We start from the raw sequence: 16,735 nt of genomic DNA on the forward strand, positions 1-16,735 counted from the left end.
TATCTTTAAATGGTACAAGTTCTCTAAATATGAGAATTATTTTATTTTCGTTCCTTTTTCAATTCACGTGTACCAATGATCCACTTATTTAGAAGCTTGTCAACCTATTATTTCTTTTTTCTTCTTCTTTCTCTCTCCTTTATTTTTCCCCTTGTTTTTTAAATGGAACGACAAGAGCAACAAAAGACTTTTGGTATTGTTCCTTTAAAATCAAAAGATGAAATCAAACAAAAAATAAAGCAAAAAGGATTCAAGTTGATGTTGGGAACTTCTATCGAATCATCAAATGAATTAACAGAGAATTTCAACATTCTTAAAAAGTGAGCTTTATTTAATACTTTATTTTATAGATAATTAACATTATTTCTATAGGCAGTTACCAATATTTGCCTTTGTTTTACAAGGTAAAGATGCTATTCGTATTTGGTTAAAGATGATCAAGCAAGAAAAAGAGTAAAAATTAAAATACAGATTATATACAAAACAAACAAGGCTAAAAGAAAAAGGTTATAGAGTACAAAATACACTACTATCCTATCATGCGAGCAACACATCCACTGAAGCAGAACGGGAGATAAGCTTGTTTCAAACCTTCGTAAAGAGTTCAGTAACTGTAAAAAAGGTGAATGTACAAAAAAAGAGTGTTTCTCGTGTGCCTCTAAAGAAACGTAACGAGGATGCAAAGACTTCGGATACTAATCAAGAGTTGACGATGACAAAACCTTTGGTAACATTGCTTTTAGTTAAAACTCCCTTTAGATTCACCTTTCCTTTTTTTTATAGAAAACTAGAGTGGGAAACTCCACCGTCCGAAAAGCATCCGATGGTGTGACAAACAGAGTTCCTACAAATCAGAAAAGAGCAAAAGGTGGTGTATCTAAGAATACACCTCCTGTCTCTGTTGTTACTGGTCGAACTAGAAAAGTTGGCAAGATGTCAGAAAAAGCAGCGAAAGAGCAAGAGACAAAGGCTACGAAAGAGGAAGAGAGTATAGTGGATGAAAGCAAAAAGAAAAATAGACCAGTGATGCAGCAAGAAGAGTCTACTGTTGAAAATCAGGAAAAAAAACAGGTTATTGTAGAAGAAACAGCTGCAGAAGCATCAGTCAGTATAGATAAACCAGTTATTAAGGAGGAAGTAATTATTGAAAAAAAAGATTCGTTTATTAGAGAAGTAGAGGAGTCAATTGTAAAAGATAAACTTGCCATTAAAAAGGCACCCATTATTACCAACAAGGAAAGCAACGAAACAGTTCTTCAGTATGAGCCTGTATCCCATTTCTCCACTTGTTCAAGTGCAGTTTCCGATGAGCATGACGCCGAAGTAGCAGCAGCAACTCGTTTTATGACGACACGCAATCAAGAAGATCATTTGGAACGATACTCACCTAGTAGTAACCGAAGAAGCTCCACTCTTTCACCTAATTCAGCTATTGCTTCCAGACCAGAGACACCTGAAATCAGTGAGCTTCGAAGTAAATTTGAAAATATCATCCATACGGGTAACCAGCCGTCGAGACCTGTATCGAAAATGTCCAATGAATTTATTTCTCGTATAAAGGAAATGAAACCGAGAGATCCAACTGGATCAAGAGTTAAAAGTATGGTGGAGTTTTTTATGGATGAAAATCTAAACAAATGGGAATTTTAGATCAAAAAACATTCGTTATTCACGCGTTCACTTTTCTACACACATTCATTAACACACACGATCTTATTATATACCGTATTTATATATTATATCCACACACACTCAAACACTAAAAAAAAAATACATATATATATTCACATTTATGCTCTTGTCCCTTCACTTCCCCTTCCTCCGCTGAACACTCTTTTTTTAAATAAACAATTAAAAAAATCATAACATATTATTCTATCGTTAATTTTTTATTGATTTTAAGGAAAAATATATGATTTGCTATAAAATGCTTGTACATTCTGAGTTTAAAGCAAGCTTCTTGTACGTCTAAATAATGAAAGATGATATTAAGTGTAATGGTATTGTATAATCGAAGTAATCTATTTTTTTCTTGGATTTTTAGAACATTTGTTGATAAGATGATGCTTCCAGTCTGTCTCTGTTGACTTTGTCATATCCAATTGACAAAAAGGACATCTTGTCTGTTCTTCAGCAGTTTCTAATAACAAAGGTTATTTATGTTTTTCTTTTTTTTTTTTTTTTAGCTCTATGTACCTGTGCAAGTATTCTTTAATGTATGTTGCAACCATTGTTCAACAGGAATAGGATACTTGCAATGGTTGCATTGCTTAACCAAATGTCCACGCTCACAATCAAGTAATAAATGTTCCTTTAATGTAGAGACTTCCAATATCTAAGGGAATAATAAATAACCTGAAAGGGAATATGAAATATACTTTACAGTTTTACACATTGGACAGTTTGTCAATACTGGACAATGATTATAATAATGGGTGATAAGAGTATCTTCATTAAATTCTGGATTGTATTCATCGCAAAAAATACAATGGTTTCTAAACAGAAATTAATATCGAATAGACAAAATCTTACAGCCATTTCTTACTCTTCTTCTTCTTCAGGCACCTTTTTTTCTTCCTTCTTTTTCTTGACTTGCGTCTTTTTTTTTTAAAAAAAAGGCAAATGATTAGTACAAATATTATCTACATATAATATCACCCACCTTTTTAGTAGTGGATTTAGAATCTGTAGAAAAATGTAAGTTAGAACAGGAAAATATATCTTTAAAAATTAAACATACTATTGCCATTGGTGAGCCCTGCTTTCTTTTGATTCTTTCTTGTTCCACTTGTAGCAGTAGCATTTGATTTCACAGCCAAGGCTCTCAATTCTTTCACAGTATCATTATTTTGATTCTTTTTTAGCTCCTAACGAACCATATATCAGAAGAGAACAAAACGTTGTCTCTTTAAATACCTTTTCAAGAGCTTTGATAGTATCATTATTCAAGTATGAAGCAAGAGATTTGATCGACAGCTTTTGTGCAATCAGCAACAAAACTTTCCAAGCAGATTGGCGGACATCAGAATGAGAATGGTTTTTGAAATAAGATTCAAGAAATACGACAACATCCTTCAAACGATAAAAAATCTTGGCTTTATCATAAGTTGGTAAAAGTAATTGTTCTGTAATGGCTTTGACTAAATCCACACGTGACTTTGCTTCTTTCACATTTCTGACCATACGTTCTTTGATACAAAGTGGGATCAAGTCCTTTTTGCCTTCGTGGTATATTTCAATCAGTTCAAGTATGACCTGAGTGGCTTCGGATTTTATATGGAGGTTGCTGTCCGCTGTACGAGAGAGCACAGCTGAGAAGAATCGTTCAATCCATTTGAATACATTCGCATCATCAAATAAACCGTTGCTGCAAAGCTCTATAAAAATGTGAATTAAGCATGTGCCTTTATGTGATTTCTCAAAGGTTTACCTTGTAAACGATGCCAAATATCAATTGTTTGATTAAATATAGATTCTCTAGAATCTATAATAGCTTCTTGCAACATGAGTAAAGATGCATGAATAAAATCCAAGTCTAGATGAGCATTTTCTTGTTTGACCAATTCATCTGTTTCAACAATGACTTGGGCGAGTTTGCTTAAACCTCTTGTTCTGCATTTTACTTTGACACTCATGATGCACGCAATCATCTCTGTGCCAAATACGCTTAATGGTAATTCGCACGTCTCTAAATCCGCCTCTGTTAATGGTTCTGGAGTATCCTCAGGATCTTCCACTGGCTTCACAGTAGTCGTGTGCTTTTCATTCGTAGCAGGAATTGGGACACAAGCAGGGCTTGCTGGAGATTGATCTTTGATAGAAAGTGAATCAAAACTTGTCCAGTTAGCTATAGCTTCATCCAACATCTGATGAGCATCATTTTTGTTTTCCTAATAAACAGGTTGAGAAATCAACACATGCGTACATAAAAAAAAAACAAGTTTTACGCTTTCTGTTGTTAAATGAATCTCTGGTTCAGCGGGTAATATATCACCTTCATCAGTTATTTGAATACCACACTGCCTCAAAAGGGATTCGGCTGTAGTCATCACTTGTACCATATCCTCCTAAGATTTACATTTTGTTTAAGTTTGTCCATTGAAAGAGATCGCAGTTTACCTTAATTTTATAGGCTTCTTCATAATCCTTTGCTGCTACGGCCACTTGCTTTTCATGTTCAAGATTACACAAAAACTTGTTCAAACCTAGTAATCTATCACCCAATTCTTTGTATATCTTTGCTTCTTTATAGTCTTCATCTATACATCAAGCATTAGTCGATCATGAAAAAAAAATTTTTTGTCCGAGATAGTATATACCTTGAGCTGCTTCCTCTTCTGCATTTTGAATCACTTTTATCCAATTTTGTAATATAAATGAAGACAATATATTTTGCTCTTCTTGAATCGGCTATTAATGGATGTGCAATCAACACGTGTCATCATTATTGTTTTTTTTTATCTTACACTGCTTATATAAACACGATCGTTTTCAATGTAATGATCAGTATTTGTCAACTCATGACCTAAGACACTAATGGCTAAAAATCCAACCTAAATAAATTTTTAGCTTATAGATTTCATCAACGATGAGCTCTTTTTACTTGTCTGTGAGTATTTAATCTGTTATCATGGCAACCTTTGATCACTAAGGAGATATATTCACAGTCCGCTTGAATTTTAATTGATTTTAATTCACGATTTTGAAATCTATTATTATCATCAAGCGTAACAAAACTATAATTCTTATTGTTAAATCCCCATGTTTCTTAATGTGTTACTTGTTACCCTAAGCGTGTAAATTCAACATAAAGTGAATCCTTTTCTTGTTGTTTAGTTATTCCAGAATAGACTTCAATTTGTGATGCAATCTTGTAATGATGTGATAGTATTTGAATTTTAGTGACAAGATAGGGTCCATTTTTTAGTTGAACAATGAGATTTTGAGGATAGTCAGGATATCTGTTATTCATTGTTAATACAAAAGCTGCACATATTGTTTTAATTCTCCTTACTTTACTGTTTGCCAGCCTCTGTGAGTGTCATTGGGATCTAATTCCTGATGACTTGAATCAGCAAGGTAATCAGGCTCATAACCTTCTTCAAAAGAAGAACAATGAGATATTTCAAACGGTATAGGTTGCATACGTTAAGGACAGGAAAAAGAATAAGAAAAAGGAAAGGAAGGGGATAAGTGAACAAAGGCTAGAAAAAAGGGGGGTAAGAAAAAAAAAGGAGAGGAGAGTTACAAGCTCTCTCTCTCTTTCTCTAAACGTATGTATCATCTCTTATTTACTTAAATGTCTTTAATCTCGTGTTGATTTAACTGTTTTTAATTTTATTTATTACAAAAACTCAGAAAGAGGTTCAAACATGGTCCCTGCATTGGTGAGTACTGCTTACAAATTAAATACCAGCAACCTTTCTTTTAGGGTCTATAAAGCCCGGATAAATTCAAGATGCGTACGAGCAGGCGCACCCGTCTTTTTTTTTTGTTGTTGTTGCCTCCCCAAGCTTAAATGAGGAGGAGAATGATTGAATCCGCGGTTTTAAAATTGAATGTCTAGAACATTGAGTAAAAAAAGGTACTAAAATGAAATGAAAATTGTTGCACAAACACGTTTAATCTCTTTATACGATCATCATCTGTACCAAAAATAGAGATGATTTTCATCATTCAATTCGTTATTAGAATGTCAACTACAGTAAAGAGAAAGCTTTTTTTTTGTTTTTCTTTTGCGTGCCTTAAATTGAAAGGGGGCCCGTGTTTTTTTCAACTTGACAGGGGCATAGAAAAAAAAAGAGTTGCAGAAAAAAAATTTTTGTAAGCAGAAAAATCAGAAAATGAACAATAAAAAAAAATACCATCATTAGTCACATAGCATCAATTAGAAGATTTATGATGTAAACTGTATATAACTCTGTGTGTGTGTGTGTGTGTGTGCACCGTCCACATCCCAATGACGTTCGTCGTCATTGAGGGATCCAAGTCGTGGTTACACATTTCGGGTAACTAAAAAATTTTCTGATTTCATATATAAAAAGTAAAAGATCATACATTTCTTTCTTTTCTGCAATTTTCTTTTTTAAAATGTCTGAATATTTTCAAACAAAAAAAGCATCAATGAATAGATCTAAAAGGCCTTTACCTCTATCTTGTATAAATAAAGAAGAATATCCACTATTAGCTTTGGGCTCTAGTACTGTCAATCGACCTTTGAATGGTTCTCTTATCCATGATGATACACCTACCTATTGGCCCATCTCTGCCTGGCTCTCCAAAAGCCCATATCCATTAGAAAGCCCAATTCAATCCCCACCATTATCCCCACCTCCTCTTTCACCTGCAGAATCAAAAAGACCTTTGCGTCGAAAGCCACGTTATCAACCCGCTTACTCTATCTCAAGTTCAGACGATGATGATGAGCCACTTTCAGAATTGTCAGCAGCTTTAAAAAGTAAAGTCAGTCTATTAAGTGATGATGAAGAAGAAGGTGACGATGAATTGATACCTATCGCCTGTTTAAATAGCGCGCCTGTATTGTCTGCAGCAGAAAAGTACAAGGCAAAAGTCAAGGCAAGGCTTCAATTAGACGCCTACTTATAAATAATCATCTGTTCATATAAAATTTGTTAATAACTTGTATATTCCCCCTCTTTAGTTTATCATGAATTTAAAATAAAATCTTTTGTATATTTTACTTATTGTGACAGTTGTTTGTTAGTATTCTTCAATGTATCACAAAGCAAATCATCATGACACGTTTTACATTTACAATAAGACATAATTCATAATAGGCTGGAATGTATTAAATATGATACCCTATAAGCGCAACATCGAGTGCATCATCGTATATTTTTGTTGCACTGAAGACTTTTGCTATTCAATTGTTGGCAGGAAAAAAAAAGACGCAGCTTTACTTTAATAATAAACCGTTGCTGCCAAGCCTTAGAAATATTCTCCTCGGTACTTTTAGTAATACTAATTTCAGACCAAGAATTAGCATTATTTTTAATACAGTCCTCTCATTTTGATGGGGAAATTATTTTTAATGACAAGCAGGGGATGTGTTGATAGTTTCACGACGGACGTGAGTTCCCGTACCGAATGGCCCCTTACCTCTTTTCGAACACAACACTTTTTAGAACCCCGAAAAAACTCTCTTCACTTTATTTTGGATGGACACGCTTCAACAGGATGATGTTGAGATATTATGTAGTTTAACAAGATGATCTATTAAAGTGTTCATAAAGCTATATAAGAGACTATTAATGTCGTATCATGCTTTTGATTTCTTATTTACTTTGCAATTTAAGGTTTTTTTTTAACAAGTGAACTCTTTCGACAGTTTAAATATCCTTGTCATTTTTTGGACCTTTTTTTTTTTTTTTTTTTTAACTTCTGACTAGATTTCACATGTCACTCGTAATTCACACAATGCATTTGATGTATTTTTAAAAACCGACTGGCTTTACGTTTCCTTTCTCCCTCTTTTTTTTTTTTAACTTGCTTACTCATTAGCACAACATGGCCTTACGACAAGCTTTTATTGTATCAGCAAAGAGGTAAACAGTGAACTTTTATTGTGACGACAAGCTTTATATGAACAGTTCTTATAAACAGAACTCCTATTGGTACTTTTGGTGGAAAATTAAAAGACTTTACAGGTAATAACAAATATATAAATAGTCGAGTTTGCTTGTTCATTTACTGTCTGTGTATTCAGCTGCTGAATTGGGTGGTTTAGCCTCAAAGGCTGCCATTGCCGATCTCCCCAAAGAAGTCCCTATTGACTCTGTTATTTTCGGAAATGTACTTCAAACTGATGTTGCTGGTGCTTATGTCGCTCGTCACGTAGGCCACCGGGCTGGTCTACCTGTCCATGTACCAGCTTTGACAGTCAATCGACTCTGTGGTTCAGGTCTTCAAAGTGTAGTGAATGCAGCTCAAGAGATTGTCTTAGGAGAAAGTGAAATTGTCTTGGCAGGTGGTGCTGAAAATATGTCTCTTTCACCTTTTACATTATCAGGTACCTCTCGATGGGGTATCAAATTAGGTCAAGATCCCGTCCTGCAAGATACCCTTTGGACTGCCTTAATAGATCAATACCCAAAGCCTACACCAATGGGTATTACTGCCGAAAACTTGGCTGAGAAATATGGTATTAAAAGAAGTGAGTGCGATGAATATGCACTTGCCAGTCAAAACAGATATGAAGCAGGTAAGTAATCACGTTTAAATGTTTTCTGATACCCACTCATTACCGTAGCTGCAAAGAATGGCATTTTTAAGGATGAAATTATTCCAGTAGAAGTGAAGGGTCGTAAAGGCCCGGAACTTGTTTCAGTAGATGAGCATCCTCGATTCGGTTTACAAATAGAAAACTTGTCAAAGCTGAAACCAGTGTTTAAAAAGGATGGTGTTGTCACTGCAGCCAATGCATCAGGTATTAATGATGGTGCTGCCGCACTTATTGTTGCTAGTGGTGAAGCAGTTGAAAAATACGGATTGACTCCCTTGGCTCGTGTGGTCAGTTGGCAAGCATCCGCTGTAGAGCCTACTTTGATGGGTATCGGTCCTGTACCAGCCATTACGGGCGCATTGAAGCGCGCTAAATTGGAATTGAAGCAGATGGATATGATAGAGATCAATGAAGCCTTTGCAGCTCAATATTTGGCATGTGAAAGGGAACTCGGGCTAGAAAGAGAAATCACAAACACCAGTGGTGGTGCGATCGCGATTGGGCATCCTCTTGGTGCCTCAGGTGCTCGTATCTTGACCCACTTGTCTCATGCTCTTCAGCGTACAAAGAATAAATATGCAGTTGGGTCTGCTTGTATTGGTGGTGGACAGGTAAGGATTGATTTCGTTACAAATACATATATTGACCATATCCTTTTTATCTACAGGGTATTGCTGTTATCCTTGAAAGAGTATAAATAAAATAAAGCTTACATTTGCTTGTCAAATAGTCTTTAATGACGTATATTTGTAACATGCACTTTTTCTATTCTTATCACCCTTACTTGATATCTCGTACTAGTAATTATACTATTTCTTTGATACTTTTTTCTTGTGAGTTCATGATGGTATATTTAGAACAATTGGAATCAAAAAGAGAAAATATATGATCTTGTAACATCCTACACCGTTTTCAGAAAGTAAAGTCGCATTTTTACAAACTTTATAATACAATTTATAAAAAAAAACGACAAGTAAATGCGACATTTATTCCTGAAAATAGTGTACATAAAATATACTTAGAGGAGTACACAGACACATGTAGATATGACTAGGTAGCTTTAAGAAAGTCCTTCTTCATCTTGGCATCACTTCATTCGTTCATCGCTCCTAAGAATCTGAGTATGCTACTTCGTGTTACTCCCATATTTTGAAATTGCTGCATCCATGACAGGCCTTCATTCACCAGCGCGCCACACTCTAATTTGTAGAAAATTGCTACCTTATTTTCCATGAAGGACAAATCAAGCTCAAAGGCTAGGGAGCGCACCATCAGATATAACTAAAAGCTTTTCGTATAAAAAAAATACTATTTTAGTCAAAAGGTATACATAAAGTTGGTCAGTGCTTTTTTTAAAAAAAAATGTCCATAAAATGATTTATTTACTAAAAAGTACAAGATTTACAAAAATAGAAGATAAAGATTTAACTGTAATTTCCTGGAACGATTGATTCACAACCTTTGGTAGAAATATTCAATTTGCAATCAGCTTGATTCTTGCAGCATCGAATACAGAATTGGTTTGCGTCAGGTTCAATCAGATTGACAAAGTATTTGTATCCATTACAGGTCACACCATCAATGTCCTTATTATCATATTGTCCTCCACCATCAGAGCTGCTCAAGCCATACTTACTGCGATCAATTTTACCCGTGACCTGAACATAGCTAGATGTCTTTACATAATGAGAAGATTTAATAAAGCCCGTAGGAAATATTTGACCACCAAGGCTACTGGAGGTGCACATTGGGATACCGTCGTCTTCTGTACCGCCAACATCATCACCACGATGAGGAGGCATGAATGAGCAAAATTCAGAACTGGATTGGATTTGAATAGAATAACCACGTTTGTTGAGAGGCAGAGCATGAATAGAAGCGACAAAGGCCAAAAGAGCAAAGGCAAACAAGAGAAGAGAAGACTGCATTTTGTTTTAATTGGGAATGATAATAAACCAACAGATATCAAGGCTCTCTTTATATATTCTTTTTGTTTTTCTATAAAATGTCTCTTTTTGGATAAATGTATTTAATAATAGAAACTTTTTTTTTCAGCCTTTCTTTAAACAAAAAATAAAAGCCCAAACATATTTACTTTTTTGGACAGTTAAAATCAAATGACAAGCAAAATTCTCCTTCTATTTTATTTTTATTGTACAAAAGAACTAAGGTCATGTATCCACACACCAAAGTTCTAATTTTTCCAATTCATTCTTTCCACTAGCGAATCGTTTATAGACTTGTCTTGCAATTTGCAAATCATCATTATCAATCAGCAGTACCAATTCATTCTCTTCATCTTTGTATTTCAAAAGAATCGAACTGGGTGCATTGAATTTCTCTCTGATCTTTGACATCAATTCTTCAAATGTGATGCTATTCGACACTAATAGAATCCTGGTATCTTTATAATGTGCCTTGATTTTTAATTTTCCAGCAGTACTACTGCTATTACTTGACGTCGAATTGGAAGGCTGCAATACTTCCTCTTGGGAAGCCCATCGCTGTTTAATCCATTCTTTTTCTTGATCAAGTGACATGGTGTTGAATGAACCATAGACTTCTTCAAGTTCTTTATCGAAATCGCCGTATCCTTCATCTTCTTTGATAGCATACTGTAATGCCAATCGAGATGAGGTTTTAGTAGATGATGCGGATGAATATCTATCTTCAGCAAAAGACTCAAATCCGCTGTCTGTACCACTATTACGAGTATGCCTGCTGCTTGTTGTGGATACTGAATCGTCAGACGAATGATGCTTATATGAATGCGATGACTTGGTCAGGTCTAATAAAACTGAGTTGCTTCTGTATGACTTCTTTGGACTGAGCTGATCAACAGCTGCTGCAAACATGCCTCCCTGGAGCTGTCTCAATTTGTTCTCGGGTGGTCGAAAGAGAACGACGGGTGGGATAGAAAATACAGAGTATCCTTTGCCTCGGTGTCGAACGGCTTGATCGATAATTGCATGCTCTGCTGTCATGCTTGCCTTTTGAGCATAATACAAGTCGGTCAATCCAGCATCCATTTTTCCCATATAAAGCTGACAGATGCCTCGGTTGAATAATACTTCACAAGCATAAAGTCGAAATTGTAAGCCTAGTTGATGATAATTGATGATGTTGTTTCCCCTTAATCGCTAGAAAGCATGTTATTCATTTTTCCTCCCTTTTATTCTTTGTATTTTTAAATCAAACCTCATGCGCTTGATCAAAATTTTGCCTTGCTGCTTCCATGTCATTTTTTATAAAATAAGAGACACCTCTTTGAAAATAGGCAACTGCCATATAAGGGTCCAATTGAATTGCTTTATTATATGATGCAATCTGAAATATAAAAATTATTAGGGTCCATTTTTTTTTTTAAAGAAAAATATTTTACCGCACGATCGTGTTCATTTGCTACTGCAAATATAAGTCCAATATTGAAATGTATTTTTGAATTGTCTGCGATATTCTTTATAAAATATAAGTTTTTTTCTTCTCCATTATTTTGTATATAGACCTTACAATGAATGTCTTGAGTGACGTCTCGTATTCTTTTTTATCAAAAGCAATACAGGCTGCTTGCCACTGTTCAATTTCAAACTATAAATAAAAATAGATACAGAAATAAAAAAAAAAGAAGACCAGGAAAGAAGAAAGATTGTTATTACTCTTATTCTTTTTATTATTGTTGTCTATGTGTACCCTGAATGACATTATAAAAAAAAAGATCGTTGAGAGATGTAGGTTTTGCTGTCAAAAAGAAACTGTATGAAAAAAAAAAGAGAGAGACGCAGATAGAACAAAGAAATAGATGTTTCCTTTTCAAGAAACAAAAGGAGAAAAGAAAGAGAAACGATTTATCTAAAAAGTGTTGTTTGAAGAGAGGGAGGAGAAAAAGGAGCAAAGAAGGGGAGAAAGAGAGTGTAACATTTCATTAATACAATGATAGTTGGTTTTAGTTCGGGCGTTGAAAAAAAAATTAATTATCATTGCTTAAAGGAGTGTCTGGTTAATTGCCACAAAGATTTTAATAAAAGGTACATATTGCGAAACAAAAAGAGTGATGAGGGTTCGATAGATACCATCGCTTATGTAGATCTCGATGATCAATATAATTCTTTATTAAAAATAAAAGAACAAAGCTTAAAACATTCACTTCTTTTATATCCTTCTTCTTAGTCTCTTTTGATTAATTTAAAAAACAATTGAAATGCTTGAATCATGAACAGGGCAAAAGGGGAGTTCATTTACATGTTTGCTTATAATTAAGTGCTCTAAACTGACAATATTAGAGTTTCCTATTAAAGAAAGACAGAAAAGCTATTATTAAAACAGGTGCACAGAATTCTTTTCTCTCTTGGATCGTGCGTGTGTGGATAGGAGAAGACCGAGTTAAAAAGGGTGCCTGGACCTTTTTTTTTATTCTATTGGTTTTTAGTTTAAGTTTGCGAATTATGGATCTTTTATCTGCGCATGACTGTTTTTAACTTTGCGCTTTTTCCTCTTTCCTAAACCTTTGCTAAATTTGGAAAACCATTCAACATTTGTCTTAAATTTTTTATGCTACAAAACAGCAATAGCCACAACTCAATTTCGACATTCTTTATGATCAAGCAATGCCTATAGGCTCTAATAGCCTTCAGGGATCACCAAATCATTCTTTGTTCTCAGAAGAAGTTAATTCTCTTCTGAACATTTAATAATGGGCGTAAACACTTGATATGTCCAAACTGTAATCAACAAGATCACTTTCAGCAATATGATTCTACCGAATCAGACCCACCACAACTCTTGTTCCGTTACATTAACTGTGGCAAATGCTTCCAAGCAACATCAATGAAGCATATTATTCAAGATTCATGCCAAGAGCGACCACAAATTCAGGCACCGACAGGCATGGAACAAACTAGATCTTTCCAAGAAACTAGCAACACGCGCATATCAAGAATCAACTATAGCCAAGATGACTTGTAGACTCACCTTGATACAGTCCACCGATTGACTCAAGAGCTCCAACAGACAAGAGCAGAAGTTAGTAATCTTCGCTCCCAAATTGTTAAACTCCAGCAATAATTTTTATAACAAACCCAAGCTACGGACCCCTTTCTTAGTTTAAATTAACAACCCCCTTGGCGAGATTCCGAAGCAATGTCTCAAAGGGCTAACCTTGAATCCTTTCTCTGGCACGGACCTGTGAGGGTTCAGCGTATCAAAGACGATGTTTTTGCAAGCCGTAACCAAAGACGCCTACAGCGCCAAGAGGCTGCTGCACGTTTCCTTCAGCCACCATCGGGCAATAAAGGAATTCAATCTATCCATACTCTCCTACTAAGACTAGAGTTCCAATTGGCCAGGTTTTATACCGTTTGCATAAACTTGACATACATTATTCTGATTAAAACATCCTAGCCCTAATGATTCACAATGACTACGCTGCTGAAGTGCGACAACAGCTTTAGAGATTCAAACCTACGATCAAAGATGTCCTTGATCCTTGTAGTCCCTAAATCTTAGGGATCCTAAATACACTAATCTATCATTAGAAGAACGTACAAACAGCGCCTTTATGCATCATTGTGATCGTATGGAGCGTGTATTACAGTTCATGAGTGTACCTGTCAAGTTTCTGTTTCCCGTTATTTCTTCTCTAAAGGATGGATTAGCAAAAAAAAAAAAAAAAAAAAGCTCCAAATAGCATGATGTAATTTGGTTTGGACATGATTTAAATCGCTGTCCATCTCTTCCAAAAGCTCTTTATGCTCAAACAAAGCAAGAAACTATAACAATCAAACAATATGATGCCTACAATGGTTACGAGACAATCATGAACATTATCCTATCGGTAATCACACGTAAAGTTGATCCAAATAATTACAAGTGTCATTAATCTACCAATTCATAGGACAACCGTAGTCAATTGGTAGAATCTATTAAATCATTATGTTTTATTAAGAGGGATGTAGCCGTGTGGAAATTGTCAGTTGACTTTTTTACACTATTGTAAGTTGTAGAAATGAAATCTTTGGTTTTTATCGACAGCATTACTGCTTTTATACTGTGATGAGGTGGGTATCACTCTTACAGAATCTGAGACGTGCTTCAATAGTGGTTTGGTATGACCCTCTTTGCAAGCATGTGTTCGTATGCCCCCAATAACAATCATATCATTACATATCTGCCTAGAAAAGTTGAGCTAACTCCGATGATGGTACAATTAATCAAGGAAGGCTTACTGGACAACCATTTTAAATGCCATGCAGATGGTAACATCAGAATCAATGCTGATAAGCAAGAACTATTAATTCCTGAGATAGCTTCTTCACTTTATCAAGCAACTCAAGATAAAATTAGCTTTGATGATTTAAAAGCAATGTTTGGGATGCTAACTGTTTTAAAAACTCTTGCTGGAAAATAGGATTACGGGTCTTTTGAATCTTTCAAGAAGATTAAAATTCATTTTATTCATTATAGTAATAATAGCAATTTGCATGATTTTGGTTTAATAGATTACGTCATTAGACACTGGACGATGATGCCACCAGAACCTGGAGTACATATTATGACTAAGGAACAAAGGGCAACAATGCCTGTAGATATCAGAAACATGACTGAAGAGTTGGTGCCACATGTTCGGTTGCATTTGAACTTAACAGTAAACTAAACCTTCCCAATTCATTTCTATATTAATGGTCACTGGTCAAGTTTTTTCCTTTTTTTTAGGAGTTATTGAGGGAGACTTTGAATTGCGTGGAAGAACTTCAAAAGGAACACCGTGCTCAATTACAAGAAGCGATGAGTGACAACGTGCAAAAATCAAATGAAACATTGCTATCAACTATAGTGAATCCAAGTATCATAAGGTCAAATGAAGGCAATCATGCCAAAGAAATGAAAGGCAGTCCCTCGAAGCTGCTCAAGCAGTCCACAACGTTATAAAGCCTATCTCCTGCTCAATTCAGGATAGTTTGACCTTCATCTTGCACAGTCATCCGTTATATATATGTATTGGAGTTCAATTTGTATATTTTTCATTATTAATCAACGTAATTGATTTTAAATATTTAGTGTCATCAATTCTTTGCAAAGATAAATAATTGAATACATTTAAATACTTGTGTTAAAGCATTGTATTGTCGATGATAAATACTACTTTTTATTTATGATGTACTGCTAAATGGTATGTTAGTATCATGATTTCCTCCTAACAAACGTGTAATCATGCGGAAAAACTCTTTTATAATATTTATCTTTTATTCAATAATGATTATAATTAATCTAAATTAGCTGTAAACTGGTTAGAAAGTAAATTGAAACAGGCAATGACAACGTTTACGTGTCCAAAAGTGTGTATATATGTATACCATCCTATTCAATGTAAGCAGCAGTTTTACAAAAGCATACAAAAAATGAATTCATGTAATTCTCTAGGAAAAGTCCCACAAAAAAATTAGAATAAATCCTCTTTTAGTTACTTGTGATTGAGGAAAAAAAAAGACAGCTTCCTACTCGTCGTTGGTGTCATTAAAAACAAAATCAACCGTAAATTTCTCCGGCGTACGACAGAGTACATATGTACTGTTACCGTTGCCTTTTTCAAATACAAAAAAAAATATAGAAACATAAAAAGACTTGGCTTGTAATTGCTTTTCTTTGTTTTTGCTGTACATGAATAAATTTGGTAAAGCAAGTAAATGCTTCTTTTGGGCATTTGCTGGATAAAAGAATATCCTAATATAAAGACATTAATTTGATAGCAATCTAGAATAGCTGAAATATTAGTTTTTTAGTTTAAGTTTGCTGCGGACATGTTTTTTATTTATTTATAAAATCCATTTGAGCGCGGGGGTGTTTACCACATCTGTTTCGCCCGGACGAGTTCAATAGGAAGTAAATTGAAGCTAAAAAAAGCTTTTCGGGATTAAGGGTAAAAAAAGGTCAATAGGACAATATTTGGAATATAGCAATATACTTGATGCTTTAAGAGCCAGTTTAGAAGGAGCTGGCCATGTGGTAGTCTGGTAAAAGTGTCTATGTAGTGGTAAAGATGATCCAGTTCAAATAGGATTGAATATATGGTTGATAGGAGATTAAAAAGAAACGGCAAAGGACCTTTAGTAGTTCTGGGCATTTGTAGCTAGTTGTGCGTGTTGAGACATTGAATTGTAGGCGTCTGATTCGGATGGAGAGGACATGACCTACAGAAAAAAAACCTATATTTTAAGAGTATGCATTTGTGACTGATGTGAGAAAAGGATTAAAGAGGAAAAGTATCTTTTGAAATTAGGTTAGATGTGATGATTGATAAACACAATAGGATGGTCATAGTTAATAAGTTAATAGCAAAGAGGGCTTGTTAAAAAACAAGTGCATCAAGTCATATACTGACCAAAGTTTGTTATTATTCTAAAACCAGGGATAATACAATTTCAGTAATTAAATTGTCATACTTTATTTTTAATTAGTACATAGTAACCAGTGTTGATTAATTATTATGAAAGCATGTAT

At 34.7% G+C, this 16,735-nt stretch overlaps 6 protein-coding genes across 6 annotated transcripts; 3 read left to right on the top strand and 3 right to left on the bottom strand.

The window, feature by feature from the left end:
- Positions 1 to 162: 162 nt before the first annotated feature.
- Positions 163 to 1,598, top strand: RO3G_16238 (uncharacterized protein; the record flags this gene model as incomplete). Its single annotated transcript, XM_067670822.1, has 5 exons — positions 163 to 320; positions 373 to 453; positions 547 to 727; positions 784 to 1,474; positions 1,561 to 1,598. 5 exons carry the CDS (start codon positions 163 to 165, stop codon positions 1,596 to 1,598), a joined length of 1,149 nt encoding a protein of 382 aa, XP_067526923.1.
- Positions 1,599 to 2,021: 423 nt separating this feature from the next.
- Positions 2,022 to 4,972, bottom strand: RO3G_16239 (uncharacterized protein; the record flags this gene model as incomplete). The annotated part of the gene is made up of 14 exons (XM_067670823.1): positions 2,022 to 2,140; positions 2,197 to 2,335; positions 2,384 to 2,495; positions 2,546 to 2,598; positions 2,663 to 2,685; positions 2,741 to 2,867; positions 2,917 to 3,377; positions 3,431 to 3,890; positions 3,948 to 4,067; positions 4,120 to 4,259; positions 4,320 to 4,410; positions 4,467 to 4,553; positions 4,604 to 4,709; positions 4,788 to 4,972. 14 exons carry the CDS (start codon positions 4,970 to 4,972, stop codon positions 2,022 to 2,024), a joined length of 2,223 nt encoding a protein of 740 aa, XP_067526924.1.
- Positions 4,973 to 6,090: 1,118 nt separating this feature from the next.
- On the top strand, positions 6,091 to 6,606 carry RO3G_16240 (uncharacterized protein; the record flags this gene model as incomplete). The annotated part of the gene is made up of 1 exon (XM_067670824.1): positions 6,091 to 6,606. One exon carries the CDS (start codon positions 6,091 to 6,093, stop codon positions 6,604 to 6,606), a length of 516 nt encoding a protein of 171 aa, XP_067526925.1.
- Positions 6,607 to 7,527: 921 nt separating this feature from the next.
- RO3G_16241 (uncharacterized protein) lies at positions 7,528 to 8,939 on the top strand (the record flags this gene model as incomplete). Its single annotated transcript, XM_067670825.1, has 5 exons — positions 7,528 to 7,565; positions 7,624 to 7,667; positions 7,727 to 8,221; positions 8,270 to 8,853; positions 8,910 to 8,939. 5 exons carry the CDS (start codon positions 7,528 to 7,530, stop codon positions 8,937 to 8,939), a joined length of 1,191 nt encoding a protein of 396 aa, XP_067526926.1.
- A 727-nt stretch (positions 8,940 to 9,666) lies between these two features.
- RO3G_16242 (uncharacterized protein) lies at positions 9,667 to 10,170 on the bottom strand (the record flags this gene model as incomplete). Its single annotated transcript, XM_067670826.1, has 1 exon — positions 9,667 to 10,170. The coding sequence occupies one exon, from the start codon at positions 10,168 to 10,170 to the stop codon at positions 9,667 to 9,669; it is 504 nt and encodes a 167-aa protein (XP_067526927.1).
- A 243-nt stretch (positions 10,171 to 10,413) lies between these two features.
- Positions 10,414 to 11,944, bottom strand: RO3G_16243 (uncharacterized protein; the record flags this gene model as incomplete). The annotated part of the gene is made up of 5 exons (XM_067670827.1): positions 10,414 to 11,382; positions 11,441 to 11,569; positions 11,625 to 11,699; positions 11,753 to 11,830; positions 11,933 to 11,944. The coding sequence occupies 5 exons, from the start codon at positions 11,942 to 11,944 to the stop codon at positions 10,414 to 10,416; spliced, it is 1,263 nt and encodes a 420-aa protein (XP_067526928.1).
- Between the last annotated feature and the right edge of the window lie 4,791 nt (positions 11,945 to 16,735).

This window comes from Rhizopus delemar, genomic scaffold (genome assembly GCF_000149305.1).
Source record: "Rhizopus delemar RA 99-880 supercont3.19 genomic scaffold, whole genome shotgun sequence".
In the NCBI taxonomy this organism is placed as follows: domain Eukaryota; kingdom Fungi; phylum Mucoromycota; class Mucoromycetes; order Mucorales; family Rhizopodaceae; genus Rhizopus; species Rhizopus delemar.